The 22,922-nt window shown below is 39.5% G+C and overlaps 1 protein-coding gene across 1 annotated transcript; it reads right to left on the bottom strand.

The window, feature by feature from the left end:
* Positions 1 to 2,332: 2,332 nt before the first annotated feature.
* On the bottom strand, positions 2,333 to 21,776 carry dnajb2 (DnaJ heat shock protein family (Hsp40) member B2). The gene is made up of 9 exons (XM_039014386.1): positions 21,534 to 21,776; positions 18,131 to 18,220; positions 12,249 to 12,358; positions 10,364 to 10,420; positions 10,128 to 10,244; positions 9,850 to 9,951; positions 4,902 to 5,037; positions 4,404 to 4,474; positions 2,333 to 3,193 (listed from the first exon to the last, which is right to left on the bottom strand). The coding sequence occupies exons 2-9, from the start codon at positions 18,193 to 18,195 to the stop codon at positions 2,592 to 2,594; spliced, it is 1,260 nt and encodes a 419-aa protein (XP_038870314.1). The 5' UTR covers positions 18,196 to 18,220; positions 21,534 to 21,776; the 3' UTR covers positions 2,333 to 2,591.
* Positions 21,777 to 22,922: the final 1,146 nt, after the last annotated feature.

Here is a 22,922-nt window from a genome sequence, read left to right as displayed (position 1 = left end):
AAGAGGTATGTCCATCATGGAGTTATCAGAATTGTACAGGGAGGTCTGCTCAATCCAAGAGTACAACCAATTGATTACAGCATTGCCCCAAAAATGGAAGAGGCAGGTGGCAGTGGGAGGAGGTAGGGAACTGGTCTGTCTGCCCAATATAAAGGATCAAAATGGAGGAGACAGGTGGCAGCGGGAGGAGGTAGGGAACTGGTCTGTCTGCCCAATATAAAGGATCAAAATGGAGGAGGTAGGGAACTGGTCTGTCTGCCCAATATAAAGGATCAAAATGGAGGAGGCTGGTGGCAGCGGGAGGAGGAAGGGAACTGGTCTGTCTGCCCAATATAAAGGATCAAAATGGAGGAGGTAGGGAACTGGTCTGTCTGCCCAATATAAAGGATCAAAATGGAGGAGGCTGGTGGCAGCGGGAGGAGGAAGGGAACTGGTCTGTCTGCCCAATATAAAGGATCAAAATGGAGGAGGTAGGGAACTGGTCTGTCTGCCCAATATAAAGGATCAAAATGGAGGAGGCTGGTGGCAGCGGGAGGAGGAAGGGAACTGGTCTGTCTGCCCAATATAAAGGATCAAAACTGGCAGAGGAATAAAAATAGCATAAATAGGAAAGTATCAGAGTTTCATTTGAGGACCAGGATGTTGACAACTGTGCCATACAGATTGCAAAATAGTTGGGAAGAGATTTTTGATGTAACGATTCCATGGTACAGGGTGTATGAGTTGATATATAAAACAACGCAAGATTCAAGACTTCGTGCTTTTCAGCTAAAATTATTATATAAAATTCTTGCCACCAACAAAATGTTGAATATTTGGGGCATGAAATCATCGAAGCTCTGCAGATTTTGTTGTGAGGATACAGAATCAATAGACCATTTATTTTGGTATTGCCCTCAGGTAGCCTGTTTCTGGTCTCAGGTTCAGGAATGGCTGAAAATGCATAGCATTGATCTAAAATTGACCCTAGAAATAGTACTGTTAGGAGATCTGGAGAGACCGGGTCAGTCAATTACTAATATACTAATACTCTTAGTAAAAGTATTTATCTTCAACTCGCAATCTGTGGATTCTATTCGATTAGATAGATTGAAATTGTACATTAAACATCATAGCATAGTTGAAAGATATGTGTTGCGTAGAAACAGGAAGTGGGTGGCCAGCAGAGATAGATGGGATGGGCCGAGGGGAGCTGAGGGTGGCCAGCAGAGATAGATGGGATGGGCTGAGGGAAGCTGAGGGTGGCCAGCAGAGATAGATGGGATGGGCTGAGGGGAGCTGAGGGTGGCCAGCAGAGATAGATGGGATGGGCTGAGGGGAGCTGAGGGTTGGGATGTGGAATTGGAGACAAGTGGGAGTGGAGTTGCTGTGTGAGAGATAGATGGGATGGGCTGAGGGAAGCTGAGGGTTGGGATGTGGAATTGGAGACAAGTGGGAGTGGAGTTGCTGTGTGAGAGATAGACTGATGGTCAAAGATAAAAGTTTTTTTTTTTAAGTCAAAATAAAACACAATTAAAAAGTACATTTGAATGACACTAAGTGGCAATGTTTTTACAACTAATGCCGGTTTGCCTGAGGCTGATGCCGTGCAGGTGTTTGTACACATGCATATACACACACTCTCATTCAAATAAACACATACAAGAACACACACACATACATGTAATAGTGCCAGACATGCACACAAACATATACAGTTGGCATTGCTGTTATAATTTCAGTTGTCCTTGACGTCCTTTGTTTTAAATGTATTATTATTTTTATTTTGTTTCATTGTTGTTTGCTGTTTTCTTCTGTCTTTTCCTTTTTTCTCTTTAGTTCTCTTGGTTGTTGGTGCATTGGGGGGTTCTTGGGGGTGGGGAATGGAATTAAATATTGTTTTTGTTTTTTCCCGGGGGGGGGGGGACTGTGGGAGGGGTATCGAATGGTTGAGGGACAGCTATTGGGGAACTGTGGGGGGAGGATTGAGCAGGGCATTGACCCTGGATGCTTCTGTGTGTCGCTCTGAATGGGAATCTGTTGGATGACTGGTATGATGTAGTTATTGAGCGGCTTCACTGCAGGTATATTGTATGTTTCGAATATCCAATAAGAAAAAAAAAAAAAAAAAATTTAAATGAAATTTAATTTAAAAAGAATAATAATAATAAGGCCCGAGGAGGTATGGTATATGGCCAATATGCCACGGCTAAGGGCTGTTCTTACTCACGACGCAAAGCGGAGTTCCTGGATACAGTCCTTAGCCGTGGTATATTGGCCATATATCACAAACCTCCGAGGTGCCTTATTGCTATTATAAACTGGTTACCAACGTAATTAGTCAAAATAAATGTTTTTTCATACCTGTGGTATACGGTCTGATATACCACGGCTGTCAGCCAATCAGCATTCAGGGGTCAAACGAACCAGTTTATAATATACAGTATACTTTATGATGGTCATTGTCAGCATAACACCAGAGTAGAACTGAGACCAGTGGTCTCCTGTCTGTCCTCTGCCCTGAGCATCACACTCACTCACACATACACACACAAACACACAAACCATACAATCAACACACACACACACACACACACACACACACCATAAACTCAACACATCACACAGCAACACTTATTTTTCATTTTTCCAGTGCTGCTGCTGGTGGTTTTAGCAGCAGGATCCCCAGTGCCTCTCTGCTCCTGGGGGTGTGTAGGAGGCTCTGGGACCCCCTCTGGTAGCTCCCTGTGGTTCAGCGGAGATGGGCTGCTGTGTGGCGACATGTCCCCTGACGTCTCCTCTGGTGTTCTAAGCTGGCCTGGGCCTGGGACCACCCTCCCCACCGGGACCACCCTCCCCACCACCACCACACCCCCAGCACCTGAGAGGACGTCTGCTGCCGAAGTCGCGACGGACGCTCTCTGCCGGGCCTCCATCTCAGACAGTCTATAGGCCATCTGGAGATCTTCCTTCTCCTCACTGGGGACGTCAGGGCAGTGGAAGTAGGAGGATGAGCTGAAGGAGCTCTGGGCCATAGACCGGGGGTCAGAGATGGGGCTTGGTCGGTGTGGATGGGTCTGGGTCTGGAGCTCCACTGGTACCATCCTCTCTGCCTGCTGCTGGAGGTGTTGCCTGGCTGTGTGTGAGGGTTGACTGGGGGGCGGTTGGTCTCTCTTGCTGAGCTCTGGAGACAAAGACAACTCATCCTCCACACCTGGGGGTCAGGAGGGGGTACGAAGGGGGTCAGGAGGGGGACAGGAGGGGGTGATGAGGGTGTCAGGAGGGGTACAGAAGGGGGTGATGAGGGTGTCAGGAGGGGTACGAAGGGGGTCAGGAGGGGGACAGGAGGGGTACAGAAGGGGGTGATGAGGGTGTCAGGAGGGGTACAGAAGGGGGTGATGAGGGTGTCAGGAGGGGTACAGAAGGGGGTGATGAGGGTGTCAGGAGGGGTACAGAAGGGGGTGATGAGGGTGTCAGGAGGGGTACAGAAGGGGGTGATGAGGGTGTCAGGAGGGGTACAGGAGGGGGTGATGAGGGTGTCAGGAGGGGTACAGGAGGGGGTGATGAGGGTGTCAGGAGGGGTACAGGAGGGGGTGATGAGGGTGTCAGGAGGGGTACAGGAGGGGGTGATGAGGGTGTCAGGAGGGGTACAGAAGGGGGTGATGAGGGTGTCAGGAGGGGTACAGGAGGGGGTGATGAGGGTGTCAGGAGGGGTACAGAAGGGGGTGATGAGGGTGTCAGGAGGGGTACAGAAGGGGGTGATGAGGGTGTCAGGAGGGGTACAGAAGGGGGTGATGAGGGTGTCAGGAGGGGTACAGGAGGGGGTGATGAGGGTGTCAGGAGGGGTACAGAAGGGGGTGATGAGGGTGTCAGGAGGGGTACAGGAGGGGGTCATGAGGGGAACAAGAGGGGGACAGGAGGGAGAAAGGAGGGGGTTAGGAGGGTCATGAGGGGGACAGGAGGGGGTCAGGTGGGGGACAGGAGGGAGAAAGGAGGGGGACAGGAGGGAGAAAGTAGGGGGTTAGGAGGGTCATGAGGGGGACAGGAGGGGGTCAGGTGGGGGACAGGAGGGAGAAAGGAGGGGGACAGGAGGGAGAAAGGAGGGGGTTAGGAGGGTCATGAGGGGGACAGGAGGGGGTCAGGTGGGGGACAGGAGGGTCATGAGGGGGACAGGAGGGTGTCAGGAGGGGGACAGGTGGGGGACAGGAGGGGGACAGGAGGGGGACAGGAGGGAGAAAGGAGGGGGACAGGAGGGAGAAAGGAGGGGGTTAGGAGGGTCATGAGGGGGACAGGAGGGGGTCAGGTGGGGGTCAGGAGGGGGACAGGTGGGGGACAGGAGGGAGAACAACACAGACACATTCCTGTAAGAACAGTTGAAAGGGAACTGGATGAGGGAAGGGATGGATACAGGGTGGATGGATTACCATTGATGAGCACCGTCTTCAAGACCCCGTCTTCCTCGATCTCTGTTCTCTCCTGACCGTTTTCTTTGATCCTGGCAGATCAAGAACAGTGATCATCCACATCATCATCACATTTTGGGAAGCAAGTAAAGAGAAGATTCCCTAAAACACACTTCAGTGGCCGTACAGAAAACAGAGAAAGAGAGAGAACAGAGAACTGAGAAAGAGAGAGAACAGAGAACAGAGAAAGAGAGAGAACAGAGAAAGAGAGAGAACAGAGAAAGAGAGAGAACAGAAAACAGAGAACAGAGAGAGAACAGAGAAAGAGAGAGAACAGAGAACAGAGAAAGAGAGAGAACAGAAAACAGAGAACAGAGAGAGAACAGAGAAAGAGAGAGAACAGAGAAAGAGAGAGAACAGAGAACAGAGAAAGAGAGAGAACAGAAAACAGAGAACAGAGAGAGAACAGAGAAAGAGAGAGAACAGAGAACAGAGAAAGAGAGAGAACAGAGAACTGACTTCTTGGTGGTGGTGCGTTTGCCGTTGATGACGCGCGTAGAGGTGGAGACAGACTTGAAATTCCCCATCCTTCCTCCAATGCGGTCCATCCCATCCATTCCACCCATGGAGGAGGAGAAAGAGGTGAAGTCATGCACTGTGAAAGACGGGGAGGAGGAGGAGGAGGAGGAGGAGGAGGACCGGTCAGAATGGAACTAATGAACTAATCAGTGAATGGAGCTGATATAAATGTGTTATTACCATGTTGTTATTACCATGTTGTTATTATTACATGTTGTTGTTATTACCATGTTGTTATTACCACCATGTTGTTGTTATTACCATGTTGTTATTATTACCATGTTGTTATTATTACCATGTTGTTATTATTACCATGTTGTTGTTATTACCATGTTGTTATTATTACCATGTTGTTATTATTACCATGTTGTTATTATTACCATGTTGTTATTACCATGTTGTTATTATTACCATGTTGTTATTATTACCATGTTGTTATTACCATGTTGTTATTATTACCATGTTGTTGTTATTACCATGTTGTTATTATTACCATGTTGTTATTATTACCATGTTGTTATTATTACCATGTTATTATTACCATGTTGTTATTATTACCATGTTGTTATTACCATGTTGTTGTTATTACCATGTTGTTGTTATTACCATGTTGTTATTACCATGTTGTTGTTATTACCATGTTGTTATTATTACCATGTTGTTATTATTACCATGTTGTTATTATTACCATGTTATTATTACCATGTTGTTATTACCATGTTGTTATTATTACCATGTTGTTATTATTACCATGTTATTATTACCATGTTGTTATTATTACCATGTTATTATTACCATGTTGTTATTACCATGTTGTTATTATTACCATGTTGTTATTATTACCATGTTGTTGTTATTACCATGTTGTTGTTATTACCATGTTGTTATTATTACCATGTTGTTATTATTACCATGTTGTTGTTATTACCATGTTGTTATTACCATGTTGTTATTATTACCATGTTGTTATTATTACCATGTTGTTATTACCATGTTGTTGTTACCATGTTGTTATTATTACCATGTTGTTATTATTACCATGTTGTTGTTATTACCATGTTGTTATTATTACCATGTTGTTATTATTACCATGTTGTTATTATTACCATGTTATTATTACCATGTTGTTATTATTACCATGTTATTATTACCATGTTGTTATTACCATGTTGTTATTATTACCATGTTGTTATTATTACCATGTTGTTGTTATTACCATGTTGTTGTTATTACCATGTTGTTATTATTACCATGTTGTTATTATTACCATGTTGTTGTTATTACCATGTTGTTATTACCATGTTGTTATTATTACCATGTTGTTATTATTACCATGTTGTTATTACCATGTTGTTGTTACCATGTTGTTATTATTACCATGTTGTTATTATTACCATGTTATTATTACCATGTTGTTATTATTACCATGTTGTTATTATTACCATGTTGTTATTATTACCATGTTGTTATTATTACCTTGTTGTTGTTATTACCATGTTGTTATTATTACCATGTTGTTATTATTACCATGTTGTTGTTATTACCATGTTGTTGTTATTACCATGTTGTTATTATTACCATGTTGTTATTATTACCATGTTATTATTATTACCATGTTGTTATTATTACCATGTTGTTATTGTTACCATGTTGTTATTATTACCATGTTGTTATTACCATGTTGTTATTATTACCATGTTGTTGTTATTACCATGTTGTTATTATTACCATGTTGTTATTATTACCATGTTGTTATTATTACCATGTTATTATTACCATGTTGTTATTATTACCATGTTGTTATTACCATGTTGTTGTTATTACCATGTTGTTGTTATTACCATGTTGTTATTACCATGTTGTTGTTATTACCATGTTGTTATTATTACCATGTTGTTATTATTACCATGTTATTATTACCATGTTGTTATTACCATGTTGTTATTATTACCATGTTGTTATTATTACCATGTTATTATTACCATGTTGTTATTATTACCATGTTATTATTACCATGTTGTTATTATTACCATGTTATTATTATTACCATGTTGTTGTTATTACCATGTTGTTATTATTACCATGTTGTTATTATTACCATGTTGTTATTACCATGTTGTTATTATTACCATGTTGTTATTATTACCATGTTATTATTACCATGTTGTTATTATTACCATGTTATTATTATTACCATGTTGTTATTATTACCATGTTGTTATTATTACCATGTTGTTATTATTACCATGTTATTATTACCATGTTGTTGTTATTACCATGTTGTTGTTATTACCATGTTGTTGTTATTACCATGTTGTTATTATTACCATGTTGTTATTATTACCATGTTGTTATTACCACCATGTTGTTGTTATTACCATGTTGTTGTTATTACCATGTTATTATTACCATGTTGTTATTATTACCATGTTGTTATTATTACCATGTCATTATTACCATGTTGTTATTATTACCATGTTGTTATTACCATGTTGTTATTACCATGTTGTTATTATTACCATGTTATTATTATTACCATGTTGTTATTATTACCATGTTGTTATTACCATGTTGTTATTATTACCATGTTGTTATTATTACCATGTTGTTATTATTACCATGTTGTTATTATTACCATGTTGTTATTACCACCATGTTGTTGTTATTACCATGTTGTTGTTATTACCATGTTATTATTACCATGTTGTTATTATTACCATGTTGTTATTATTACCATGTCATTATTACCATGTTGTTATTATTACCATGTTGTTATTACCATGTTGTTATTACCATGTTGTTATTATTACCATGTTATTATTATTACCATGTTGTTATTATTACCATGTTGTTATTATTACCATGTTGTTATTATTACCATGTTGTTATTATTACCATGTTGTTATTATTACCATGTTGTTATTATTACCATGTTGTTATTATTACCATGTTATTATTACCATGTTGTTATTATTACCATGTTATTATTATTACCATGTTGTTATTATTACCATGTTGTTATTATTACCATGTTGTTGTTATTACCATGTTGTTATTATTACCATGTTATTATTACCATGTTGTTATTACCATGTTGTTATTACCATGTTGTTATTATTACCATGTTGTTGTTATTACCATGTTATTATTACCATGTTGTTATTATTACCATGTTGTTATTATTACCATGTTATTATTACCATGTTGTTATTACCATGTTGTTATTATTACCATGTTGTTATTATTACCATGTTGTTGTTATTACCATGTTATTATTACCATGTTGTTATTACCATGTTGTTATTATTACCATGTTGTTATTATTACCATGTTATTATTACCATGTTGTTATTATTACCATGTTGTTATTATTACCGTGTTGTTGTTATTACCATGTTATTATTATTACCATGTTATTATTATTACCATGTTGTTATTATTACCGTGTTGTTATTATTACCGTGTTGTTGTTATTACCATGTTATTATTATTACCATGTTATTATTATTACCATGTTGTTATTATTACCATGTTGTTATTATTACCATGTTGTTATTATTACCATGTTATTATTACCATGTTGTTATTATTACCATGTTATTATTATTACCATGTTGTTATTACCATGTTGTTATTATTACCATGTTGTTATTATTACCATGTTGTTGTTATTACCATGTTGTTATTATTACCATGTTATTATTACCATGTTGTTATTACCATGTTGTTATTATTACCATGTTGTTATTATTACCATGTTGTTATTATTACCATGTTGTTATTATTACCATGTTGTTATTACCATGTTGTTATTACCATGTTATTATTACCATGTTGTTATTACCATGTTGTTATTACCATGTTGTTATTACCATGTTGTTATTACCATGTTGTTATTATTACCATGTTGTTATTATTACCATGTTATTATTACCATGTTGTTATTACCATGTTGTTATTATTACCATGTTATTATTACCATGTTGTTATTACCATGTTGTTATTACCATGTTATTATTACCATGTTGTTATTATTACCATGTTATTATTACCATGTTGTTGTTATTACCATGTTGTTATTACCATGTTGTTATTATTACCATGTTGTTATTATTACCATGTTATTATTACCATGTTGTTATTACCATGTTGTTATTACCATGTTATTATTACCATGTTATTATTACCATGTTGTTATTATTACCATGTTGTTATTATTACCATGTTGTTGTTACCATGTTGTTATTATTACCATGTTGTTATTATTACCATGTTGTTATTATTACCATGTTGTTGTTATTACCATGTTGTTATTACCATGTTGTTATTATTACCATGTTGTTATTATTACCATGTTATTATTACCATGTTATTATTACCATGTTGTTATTATTACCATGTTGTTATTATCATGTTGTTATTATTACCATGTTGTTATTATTACCATGTTGTTATTATTACCATGTTGTTGTTATTACCATGTTGTTATTATTACCATGTTATTATTACCATGTTGTTATTATTATCATGTTGTTATTACCATGTTGTTGTTATTACCATGTTGTTATTATTACCATGTTGTTATTATTACCATGTTGTTATTATTACCATGTTGTTATTATTACCATGTTATTATTACCATGTTGTTATTACCATGTTGTTGTTATTACCATGTTGTTATTACCATGTTGTTATTATTACCATGTTGTTATTACCATGTTGTTATTACCATGTTGTTGTTATTACCATGTTGTTGTTATTACCATGTTGTTATCAGTTCTGATTCAAATGACATTCTGTTCCCCTATTATGTGCCCTGGTTGAAAGTAGTGCACTACATAGCTTACAGGGGGCCATTTTTGGGACGTAAACATTGTTTATTACTGACCTCCGGCGGAGGGGAAGGAGGAGAACCGACTGGGGCCGAGCCTCGAAGTGCCAGGATGTCCATGGACGCCACTGTGCATCCCTCTTCCAAAGGCAAAGTCATCTGGGAGAGCAGTCAATACAAGGAGGTAGTGAGACAGGAAGAAGTGTTCGTGTAGCTTGTTTGAACTGCTGAGATTCACAGACGGACTGGTTTCCCGATCAGATTTAGCCTTGACTAAGAAGCACATGAAGACATAGGATACTGTTTAAGGACCGTAGTATATCGGTCAGCCCCACCGAAGAAATTGGCGAAAGGATCCTGGCCACCGAAGAATTCCCGAAACACTTCCTCTGGACTGCGGAATGTGAAGGTGAACCCTGGGAAATCTTCCGGAGCAGGGTGACTACTGGAGCCTGGAGGGAGAGATAAATAAATACATGTTGATTGATAAATATGGACACTACCAACATGGCTGATCAAAAACAGAATAGAACACAAAACCCCAAGAGATAGAACAGAGAGATTCCTTCACCTGTGTTGTTGGGCATTCTGTCTTTGCCATAGGTATCATATGCCTTTGGCTTGCTTCCTGTAAAGATAAGGCCACATTATCTGACCGTTATTAACAACGTCTTCGGGTTCGGTGTCCCTTCCACGGGACGGTTGAGCTAACGTAGGCTAATGCGATTAGCATGAGGTTGTAAGTAACCAGAAAATTTCCCAGGACATAGACATATCTGATATTGACAGAAAGCTTAAATTCTTGTTAACTTCTTCGGGGTAGGGGGCAGCATTTTCACTTTTGGATAAATAGCATGCCCAAATTCAACTGCCTGCTACTCATCCCCAGAATATAAGATATGCATATTATTAGTAGCTTTGGATAGGAAACACTCTGAAGTTTCTAAAACTGTTTGAATCATGTCTGTGAGTATAACAGAACTTATGTAGCAGGCAAAACCCCGAGGACAAACCATTCAGAATTTTGTTTTTGAGGTCACTGTCTTTTCAATGATATTTCATTGGGAAACCAGATTTCAAAGGGACTTGTTTGCAGTTCCTACCGCTTCCACTGGATATCACCAGTCTTTGGAAATTGGTTGAGGTTTTTCCTTTGTGTAATGAAGAAGTACGGCCATCTTAAATGAGAGTCACTTGAAGTAAATTGTTTGAGAGAGGCACATTACCAGAAAAGTTGCGTCAGTTTGTTTTCTTTTGTATTGAACACAGATCATCCCATCTTCAATTTGATCGATTATTAACGTTTAAAAATACCTAACGTTGTATTACAAAAGTAGTTTGAAATGTTTTGGTGAAGTTTACATGTAACTTTTGAGATATTTTGTAGTGACGTTGCGCAAGTTGGAAGCTGTGTTTTTCTGGATGAAACGCGTAAAAATAAATTGACATTTTGGATATACGTATATCGATGGAATTAATCGAACAAAAGGACCATTTGTGATGTTTATAGGACATATTGGAGTGCCAATAAAAGAAGTTCGTCAAAGGTAAGGCATGAATTATATTTTTATTTCTGCGTTTTTTGTCGTGCCTGCAGTGTTGAAATATGCTACTCTCTTTGTTTACTGTTGTGCTATCATCAGATAATAGCATTTTATGCTTTCGCCGAAAAGCCTTTTTGAAATCTGACATGTTGGCTGGATTCACAACGAGTGTAGCTTTAATTTGATATCTTACATGTGTGATTTAATGAAAGTTTGATTTTTATATCATTTTGTTTGAATTTGGCGCTCTGCATTTTCCCTGGCTATTGGCCAGGTGGGACGATTGCGTCCCACCTACCCCAGAGAGGTTAATCTAACTGCATTGTCCAATTTACAGTAGCTATTACAGTGAACAAATACCATGCTATTGTTTGAGGAGGGTGCACAATTTTGAACATGAAAGTTATTAATAAACAAATTAGGCACATTTGGGAATTCTTGATACAAAAGTTTTAACATAAATGCAATGGTTCATTGGATCAGTCTAAAAGGTTGCACATACACTGCTGCCATCTAGTGGCCAAAATCTAAATTGCACCTGGGCTGGAATAATACATTATGGCCTTTGTCTTGCATTTTTAAAGATGATGGAACAAAAAAAATGCTAAAGAACGGTTGGTTTTTTTCTTTGTATTATCTTTTACCAGATCTATAGTGTTATATTCTCCTACATTCCTTTCACATTTCCACAAACTTCAAAGTGTTTCCTTTCAAATGGTACCACGAATATGCATATCCTTGCTTCAGGGCCTGAGCTACAGGCAGTTAGAGTTGGGTATGTCATTGTAGGCAACAACAAAGAAATGGGGGGAAAAGGGGCGGATCCTTAAGAGGTTTAAAGTCCACAGAAGAGTAGAGCAAGGGCAATAATGAAGTTAATAACAGATTTAACCAGGTGGTGGTATCTCTTACGGTCTGACAGAACTTCATAGGCCTCAGCCAGCTCCTTAAACTTCCTCTCCGCCTCCTCCTTGTTGTCTGGGTTCTTGTCCGGGTGCCATCGCAGAGCCTGCTTCCTGTACCTTCACATTAGATTAGATACAGTTTATTATCTCATTCAATACCTTTCACACACAGCAACATCTTCAATACTGTTGACAAAACTTGTATTAGCTGCCTTTAAACCTTCTACTGCAGTGGGCTAAATCAGGGTCACATAGGGTGTTTCTTGGTCGTCTTAAACAAATCTACTTTGAAACAAAAGTATACACCTCACACACATAGTTATGAGCTTAACAAAAATAAGACACGTGTACCATGTCAGATATACAGTTAAAATGTATTACATGTTGAGTTTGTATACCAATATTACACTTTACATACATCACAGAAGACTGAAATATAACAAAATTGTTTGACATAGAAACACCAGATTTTCTGCGTATTTTGTTATTTATTTTTATATTCATTATGAGATTATGAAAAATATGAATAACATTCCACCCCTGAGGCCACTAGGTCATTTGACTGCAGGAAAGGGCTGTCACGGCCGTCGTAAGGAGGAGACCAAGGCGCAGCGTGGTAAGCGTACATTCTTCTTTATTAAAAGAACGAACACTGAACAAACAAACTAAATAACAAAACGAACCGTGACGCTAATATGGATAGTGCAGACAGGCAACTACACATAGACAAGAACCCACGAACACCAAAGGGAAAATGGCTACCTAAATATGGTCCCCAATCAGAGACAACGATAAACAGCTGCTTCTGATTGGGAACCATATCAGGCCACCATAGACATATATATACCTAGACCTACAAAATACAAAAACCCTAGACATGACAAAACTAGCATACCCACCCTAGTCACACCCTGACCTAACCAAAATAATAAAGAAAACATAGATAACTCAGGTCAGGGCGTGACAAGGGCTACATGTATGTAATTGTCTGCATCCTCTTATTTCAAGAGGAAAAGTTCGACAACAACACTGTTCCTTTTTGGAGGGGACAGCAAGCAGAGGACAAGTGAGGTAAAGACTACCGAAAATAAAGACTAAAGAAAACTTTTTTTTTTTTAACAAAGAATACTATAGACTATAGAAAACTATAAAAAACTATTAAAAGACTATAGAAGACCATAGAAAACTATTTTTAAAAACAATAGAATACTATAGAAAACTAAAATATATAGAAGACTATAGGAAACTATAGACTATAGAAAACGATAGAATACCATAGAAGACTATGGAAACTATTTAAAAAAATAGAAGACTATAGAAAACTAAAATATATAGAAGAATCTAGAAAACTATAGAAGACAAAGACTATAGAAGACAAAGACTATAGAAGACAAAAACTATAGAAGATATATAGAAGACAAAGACTATAGAAGACAAAGACTATAGAAGACAAAGACTATAGAAGACTATAGAAGACAAAGACTATAGAAGACTATAGAAGACAAAGATTATAGAAGACTATAGAAGACAAAGATTATAGAAGACAAAGACTATAGAAGACAAAGATTATAGAAGACTATAGAAGACAAAGACTATAGAAGACTATAGAAGACAAAGACTATAGAAGACAAAGATTATAGAAGATTATAGAAGACTATAGAAGACAAAGACTATAAAAGACTATAGAAGACAAAGATTATAGAAGATTATAGAAGACAAAGACTATAGAAGACTATAGAAGACTATAGAAGACAGACTATAGAAGACTATAGAAGACAAAGATTATAGAAGATTATAGAAGACAAAGATTATAGAAGACAAAGACTATAGAAGACAAAGATTATAGAAGACTATAGAAGACAAAGACTATAGAAGACTATAGAAGACAAAGACTATAGAAGACAAAGATTATAGAAGATTATAGAAGACTATAGAAGACAAAGACTATAAAAGACTATAGAAGACAAAGATTATAGAAGATTATAGAAGACAAAGACTATAGAAGACTATAGAAGACTATAGAAGACAGACTATAGAAGACTATAGAAGACTGTATAAAACTATAGAAAACTATAGAAGACTACAGAAGACTGTATAAAACTATAGAAGACTGTATAAAACTATAGAAGACTATAAAACTATAGAAGACTATAGAAGACTGTATAAAACTATAGAAGACTACAGAAGACTGTATAAAACTATAGAAGACTGTATAAAACTATAGAAGACTATAGAAGACTGTATAAAACTATAGAAGACTATAGAAGACTGTATAAAACTATAGAAGACTATAGAAGACTGTATAAAACTATAGAAGACTGTATAAAACTATAGAAGACTATAGAAGACTGTATAAAACTATAGAAGACTGTATAAAACTATAGAATACTATAGAAGACTGTATAAAACTATAGAAGACTATAGAAGACTGTATAAAACTATAGAAGACTGTATACAACTATAGAAGACTGTATAAAACTATAGAAAACTATTTTTAAAAACTATAGAAGACTATAAAAAACTACAGAATACTATAGAAGACTATAGAAAACTAAAATATATAGAAGACTATAGAAACTACATAAAACTATAGAAGATTATAGAAGACTATAGAAGACTACAGAAGACTATAGAAGACTACAGAAGACTATAGAAGACTACGGAAGATTATGGAAGACTACAGAAGACTATAGAAGACTACGGAAGATTATGGAAGACTATAGAAGACTATAGAAGACTACAGAAGACTACGGAAGACTATAGAAAACTATAGTAGACTATAGAAGACTATAGAATAGTATAGAAACCTAAAAACTATGGATGACTACAGAAGACTATAGACGACAATAGAAAACTATAGACTAAAGAAGACTATAGAAAACTGTTAAAAAACTATAGAAGACTATAGAAACTATAGAAGACTATAGAAGACTACAGAAGACCATAGAAGACTATGGAAGACTATAGAAGACTACAGAAGACTATAGAATAGTATAGAAGACCATAGAAGACTACAGAAGACTAGAAGACTATAGAATAGTATAGAAAACTACAGAAGACTATAGAAGACTATGGATGACTATAGAAGACTACAGAAGACTATAGAATAGTATAGAAGACTATAGAAGACTATAGAAGACTACAGAAGACTACAGAAGACTATAGAAGACTATAGAAGACTATGGAAGACTATAGAAGACTACAGAAGACTATAGAAGACTATGGAAGACTACAGAAGACCATGGAAGACTACAGAAGATTATAGAAGACTATAGAAGACCATGGAAGACTATAGAAGACTACAGAAGATTATAGAAGACTATAGAAGACCATGGAAGACTATAGAAGACCATGGAAGACCATAGAAGACTATGGAAGACTATAGAAGACTACAGAAGACTATAGAATAGTATAGAAGACTATAGAAGACTACAGAAGACTATAGAAGACTATGGAAGACTATAGAAGACTACAGAAGACTATAGAAGACTATAGAAGACTATAGAAGACTACAGAAGACTATAGAAGACTACAGAAGACTACAGAAGACTATAGAAGACCATGGAAGACTACAGAAGATTATAGAAGACTATAGAAGACCATGGAAGACTATAGAAGACTACAGAAGACTACAGAAGATTATAGAAGACTATAGAAGACCATGGAAGACTATAGAAGACCATGGACGACTATAGAAGACCATGGAAGACTATAGAAGACCATGGAAGACTATAGAAGACCATGGAAGACTATAGAAAACTACAGAATAGTATAGAAACCTAAAATATACAGAAAACTATAAAAGACCATAGAAAACTATAATATATAGAAAACTATCATATTTAGAAAACTATAATATATAGAAAACTACAGAAAACTAAAATATATAGAATATATCATCCTTATAGAAACGGTGCTGAGTCCCTATTCCCTACTTTTGACAGGAGTCTTGGGGGCTCTGGTCAAAAGTAGTGCACTATATACAAAACATTAAGAACACCTGCTCTTTCCATGAGAGACTGACCAGGTGAATCCAGGTGAAAGCTATGATCCCTTATTGATGTCACTTGTTAAATCTACTTCAATCAGTGTACAGTCGTGGCCAAAAGTTTTGAGAATGACACAAATATTAATTTCCACAAAGTTTGCTGCCTCAGTGTCTTTAGATATTTTTGTCAGATGTTACTATGGAATACTGAAGTATAATTACAAGCATTTCATAAGTGTCAAAGGCTTTTATTGACAGTTACATGAAGTTGATGCAAAGAGTCAATATTTGCAGTGTTGACCCTAATTTTTCAAGACCTCTGGAATCAGCCCTGGCATGCTGTCAATTAACTTCAGGGCCACATCCTGACTGATGGCAGCCCATTCTTGCATAATCAATACTTAGCGTTTGTCAGAATTTGTGGGTTTTTGTTTGTTCACCCGCCTATTGAGGATTGACCACATGTTCTCAATGGGATTAAGTTCTGGGGAGTTTCCTGGCCATGGACCCAAAATATCGATGTTTTGTTCCCCGAGCCACTTAGTTATCACTTTTGCCTTATGGCAATGTGCTCCATCATGCTGGAAAAGGCATTGTTCGTCACCAAACTGTTCCTGGATGGTTGGGAGAAGTTGCTCTCGGAGGATGTGTTGGTACCATTCTTTATTCATGGCTGTGTTCTTAGGCAAAATTGTGAGTGAGCCCACTCCCTTGGCTCAGAAGCAACCCCACACATGAATAGTCTCAGGATGCTTTACTGTTGGCATGACACAGGACTGATGGTAGCGCTCACCTTATCTTCTCCGGACAAGCTTTTTTCCCGATGCCCCAAACAATCGGAAAGGGGATTCATCAGAGAAAATGACTTTACCCCAGTCCTCAGCAGTCCAATCCCTGTACCTTTTGCAGAATATCAGTCTGTCCCTGATGTTTTTCCTGGAGAGAAGTGGCTTCTTTGTTGCCCTTCTTGACACCAGGCCATCCTCCAAAAGTGTTCGCCTCACTGTGCATGCAGATGCACTCACACCTGCCTGCTGCCATTCCTGAGCATGCTCTGTGCTGGTGGTGCCCCGATCCCGCAGGTGAATAAACTTTAGGAGACGGTCCTGGCACTTGCTGGACTTTCTTGGGCGCCCTGAAGCCTTCTTCACAACAATTGAACCGCTCTTGAAATTCTTGATGATCCGATAAATGGTTGATTTAGGTGCAATCTTACTGGCAGCAATATCCTTGCCTGTGAATCCCTTTTTGTGCAAAGCAACGATGACGGCACGTGCTTCCTTGCAGTTAACCATGGTTGACAGAGGAAGAACAATAATTCCAAGCACCACCCTCCTTTTGAAGCTTCCAGTCTGTTATTCGAACTCGATCAGCATGACAGAATGATCTCCAGCCCTGTTCTCGTCAACACTCACACCTGTGTTAACGAGAGAATCACTGACATGATGTCAGCTGGTCATTTTGTGGCAGGGCTGAAATGCAGTGGAAATGTTTTGGGGGATTCAGTTCATTTGCATGGCAAAGAGGGACTTTGCAATTAATTGCAAATCATCTGATCACTCAAAACACTCGAACAAAATAACAAAGAGGGAAAACCAAAACTGTCAGGTGCAGACAATAAACAGAAAACAACTACACACAAAACCCAAACGAAAAAGGACAACTTATATATGATCCCCAATCAGAGACAACGATAGACAGCTGCCTCTGATTGGGAACCACACCAACATAGAAATAAAGAAACTATAATGCCCACCCATGTCACACCCTGACCTAACCAAAATAGAGAATAAAAATCTCTCTATGTCCAGGGCGCACATGAAGCCTATATAGGCCTATTTTGGAGTGGAAAGAGACAGATTATAGCGTAGGATGAGTCCTTGAACCAGTCCTTTACTTACGCCTTCTTGATGTCCTCCGGAGAGGCGCTTCTTGACACTCCCAGAACATCATAATAATCCACCATGTCTTCTTCACTGACCTCACTGCAACTGTGGACAACAGCACAAATCTCATCAGTGGGAGAGACACAACAATAGTTCTCAATGACCATATGAATTGGATCTTTTAAAGCCTCGTGGCATCTTATCTTGTGGCATATCGATTAACCAATCAAACTGCTTTATTAGTTTAGTAGAACTGTGTTAACCCTATCATAAACCAGGATTTGTGGTTCTATAATCATACTGTTTATTGTAGTGGTTGACATTTTTTTTGTTCTTTGTACATAAAATAGCTTCAAACCATGTTTAAAACTATCGTAATGATCTCATGGACTGTCAGTCATAGCTAAAAGTTGATAGTGGAAACAATTCCCCATTTGTCGGTTTACCAAAACAAACGTGATATGTTCAGGCTGTTGAAATTGCAAATTGGGCCACTTCCTACTCCACAGACACCAAGCCCCTCCTCCTTCTGTGCTGTGTGGACTGTGCACCTTCCCACTCCACAGACACCAAGCCCCTCCTCCTTCTGTGCTGTGTGGACTGTGCACCTTCCCACTCCACAGACACCAAGCCCCTCCTCCTTCTGTGCTGTGTGGACTGTGCACCTTCCCACTCCACAGACACCAAGCCCCTCCTTCTGTGCTGTGTGGACTGTGCACCTTCCCACTCCACAGACACCAAGCCCCTCCTCCTTCTGTCCTGTGTGGACTGTGCACCTTCCCACTCCACAGACACCAAGCCCCTCCTCCTTCTGTCCTGTGTGGACTGTGCACCTTCCCACTCCACAGACACCAAGCCCCTCCTCCTTCTGTCCTGTGTGGACTGTGCACCTTCCCACTCCACAGACACCAAGCCCCTTCTCCTTCTGTGCTGTGTGGACTGTGCACCTTCCCACTCCACAGACACCAAGCCCCTCCTCCTTCTGCGCTGTGTGGACTGTGCACCTTCCCACTCCACAGACACCAAGCCCCTCCTCCTTCTGCGCTGTGTGGACTGTGCACCTTCCCACTCCACAGACACCGAGCCCCTCCTCCTTCTGCGCTGTGTGGACTGTGCACCTTCCCACTCCACAGACACCGAGCCCCTCCTCCTTCTGCGCTGTGTGGACTGTGCACCTTCCCACTCCACAGACACCAAGCACCTCCTCCTTCTGCGCTGTGTGGACTGTGCACCTTCCCACTCCACAGACACCAAGCCCCTCCTCCTTCTGCGCTGTGTGGACTGTGCACCTTCCCACTCCACAGACACCAAGCCCCTCCTCCTTCTGTGCTGTGTGGACTGTGGACCTTCCCACTCCACAGACACCAAGCCCCTCCTCCTTCTGTGCTGTGTGGACTGTGGACCTTCCCACTCCACAGACACCAAGCCCCTCCTCCTTCTGTGCTGTGTGGACTGTGCACCTTCCCACTCCACAGACACCAAGCCCCTCCTCCTTCTGTGCTGTGTGGACTGTGCACCTTCCTACTCCACAGACACCAAGCCCCTCCTCCTTCTGTGCTGTGTGGACTGTGCACCTTCCTACTCCACAGACACCAAGCCCCTCCTCCTTCTGTGCTGTGTGGACTGTGCACCTTCCCACTCCACAGACACCAAGCCCCTCCTCCTTCTGTCCTGTGTGGACTGTGCACCTTCCCACTCCACAGACACCAAGCCCCTCCTCCTTCTGCGCTGTGTGGACTGTGCACCTTCCCACTCCACAGACACCAAGCCCCTCCTCCTTCTGCGCTGTGTGGACTGTGCACCTTCCCACTCCACAGACACCAAGCCCCTCCTCCTTCTGCGCTGTGTGGACTGTGCACCTTCCCACTCCACAGACACCAAGCCCCTCCTCCTTCTGTGCTGTGTGGACTGTGCACCTTCCAACTCCACAGACACCAAGCCCCTCCTCCTTCTGTCCTGTGTGGACTGTGCACCTTCCCACTCCACAGACACCAAGCCTCTCCACCTTCCACTTACAACAAAGATGAAAGATCACTTATTCCTCTCTGACAACAAGGGGTTTAAACTCGCTATTTGCATTTGAGGTTTGGTCCAACAGAATTGGCTGAAACGCTTAGGTGCATTATTTTACTGTAATAGACGAGAACTTGACCTTTGTAACGATACCCTTTTTATGTCTCAACTCCCAAAATGTAGAACAGAGCAGACCCCTACTAAAACAAGAGTATCAATGAACAGTGGGCCACTAGTCTGTCAGTGGGCCACTAGTCTAGTTGTATTACTGTATTAATACACTGTCAGTGGGCCACTAGTCTAGTTGTATTACTGTATTAATACACTGTCAGTGGGCCACTAGTCTGGTTGTATTACTGTATTAATACACTGTTACTGGGCCACTAGTCTAGTTGTATTACTGTATTAATACACTGTTACTGGGTCACTAGTCTAGTTGTATTACTGTATTAATACACTGTCAGTGGGCCACTAGTCTAGTTGTATTACTGTATTAATACACTGTCAGTGGGCCACTAGTCTAGTTGTATTACTGTATTAATACACTGTCAGTGGGCCACTAGTCTAGTTGTATTACTGTATTAATACACTGTTACTGGGTCACTAGTCTGGTTGTATTACTGTATTAATACTGTAACGACCCTGGGTTTATAAGCGCGGATATAGACTCTGCCGCACGAGCATGCTTTTGGAGCACAGTCGATAGCGCGCTGGACTTTGGGCTTTGGGTCGAGGGTTCGAGACCTGCTCCCTGCCTGTTTCATTACAATACACTTTTAGTGGGCCACTAGTCTAGTTGTATTACTGTATTAATGCACTGTTAATGTTTTGCCTTCAACAGGTGGGATATGAAGCCATGAATTAATTGACAATGACTAATGATATCATTGAGAACGGAGCGTCCTGTAGCCCGGTCAATCTATTCAGCACCAACCAAATAAACCGTGGACCGTAAGGTAATGTTGGACGGGTATACCCCACTGATATTGGCCATATACTCTGAGCTCTCTGGAAGCAGGACACAATATTATTTGGTTATTTTCCAACTCGATCTCCCGAGACCTGACATCCGACAACTGCCAGACAACTGCCAACAGACAGACACACACACACACACACACACACACACACACACACACAACGTCGGCAGCCAGCCGGAGTGTGTTTCAGACTAGACACAATGTTTTAAGACGTGGACACATTGTAACTAAATATTGCCTAATATGGTAAGCATGTAGGCTACGGGCTACGGTAGCATTGGAATGGCAATGTTGTTTTTTGGACTGAACTGAAAGACAAAGTCCACCGCTGGTGATAGTCAATATAATTTTTTGTCGGAAAAGTCCAAAGCAACAAAAATAGGCCCACGCATGAATGGATAACGGGTATTAATAAACGACTGTACCTTTTTTTTTAGGAGTAACAGCGAATGCTTTCCGTCTCTGTCTCTCTCTTCTTAAAATGGAAATAAATTATTGTGGAGAGCCCTTTGGAATACAGTTCGTGACAGGCGGTCCACGGAATAATATTACTCGGTATACCTAAAGACTATTATATATTTATTGAACGTTATGAGTTGCCCGTTTTCCTCCGTGCCCTGCCCTGCACCATAACTCCGCAATCCCCAAACTTCTACAGCTCTTTTCCTGTCTTACCTCCCGACGACTACGTCACAAACAGCTGAGGCGAAGAGAGGGATAGAATGAGAAGGAATATGTCAGTGTTCTGGAACGTCAGTTGCCCTTCCCTGTATGCCTGTTGCATTGCGATGAGCACAAGGGAACAGAACATGATCCCTTCATTTTATACTATTTATAGTGGTTTGAAATGAACGTACAGCTTATATGTGTATTAATACAGTAATACAACTAGACTAGTGGCCCACTGACAGTGTATTAATACAGTAATACAACTAGACTAGTGGCCCACTGACAGTGTATTAATACAGTAATACAACTAGACTAGTGGCCCACTGACAGTGTATTAATACAGTAATACAACTAGACTAGTGGCCCACTAACAGTGTATTAATACAGTAATACAACTAGACTAGTGGCCCACTGACAGTGCATTAATACAGTAATACAACTAGACTAGTGGACCACTGACAGTGTATTAATACAGTAATACAACTAGACTAGTGGCCCACTGACAGTGTATTAATACAGTAATACAACTAGACTAGTGGCCCAGTAACAGTGTATTAATACAGTAATACAACTAGACTAGTGGCCCACTGACAGTGTATTAATACAGTAATACAACTAGACTAGTGGCCCACTAACAGACTAGTGGCACACTGACAGTGTATTAATACAGTAATACAAAAAAAAAACGTTTCGTTCAATGGTTTATTGGAGCTATATAGCGGGTCAAAATACATTTTAAAAGATTGGATTTGGAGGTAAAGCTTAAAAATTAAACAACAGTTCCAGAGCCTTATCCTTGAAAGCAGGCAGCTCTAAATCAAATCAAATTGTATTGGTCACATACACATATTTAACAGATGTTATTGCGAGTGTAGTGAAATGCTTGTGTTCCTAGCTCCAACAGTGCAGTAGTATCTAACTATTCACAACAATACACACAGATCTAAAAGTAAAATAATGGCATTAAGAAATATGTAAATATTAGGATGTGCAATATCGGACTGGCATTGACTAAAATACAGTAGAATAGAATACAGTATATACATATGAGATGAGTAAAGCAGTATGTAAACATTATTAAAGTGACCAGGGATTCCATGTCTATGTATATGGGGCAGCAGCCTCTAAAGTGCAGGGTTGAGTAA

This window comes from Salvelinus namaycush, chromosome 19, assembly GCF_016432855.1.
Source record: "Salvelinus namaycush isolate Seneca chromosome 19, SaNama_1.0, whole genome shotgun sequence".
Taxonomy (NCBI): Eukaryota; Metazoa; Chordata; class Actinopteri; order Salmoniformes; family Salmonidae; genus Salvelinus; species Salvelinus namaycush.
The sequence above is the reverse complement of the archived record's forward strand: the minus strand, read 5'-3'. Positions and strand labels throughout refer to the sequence as shown.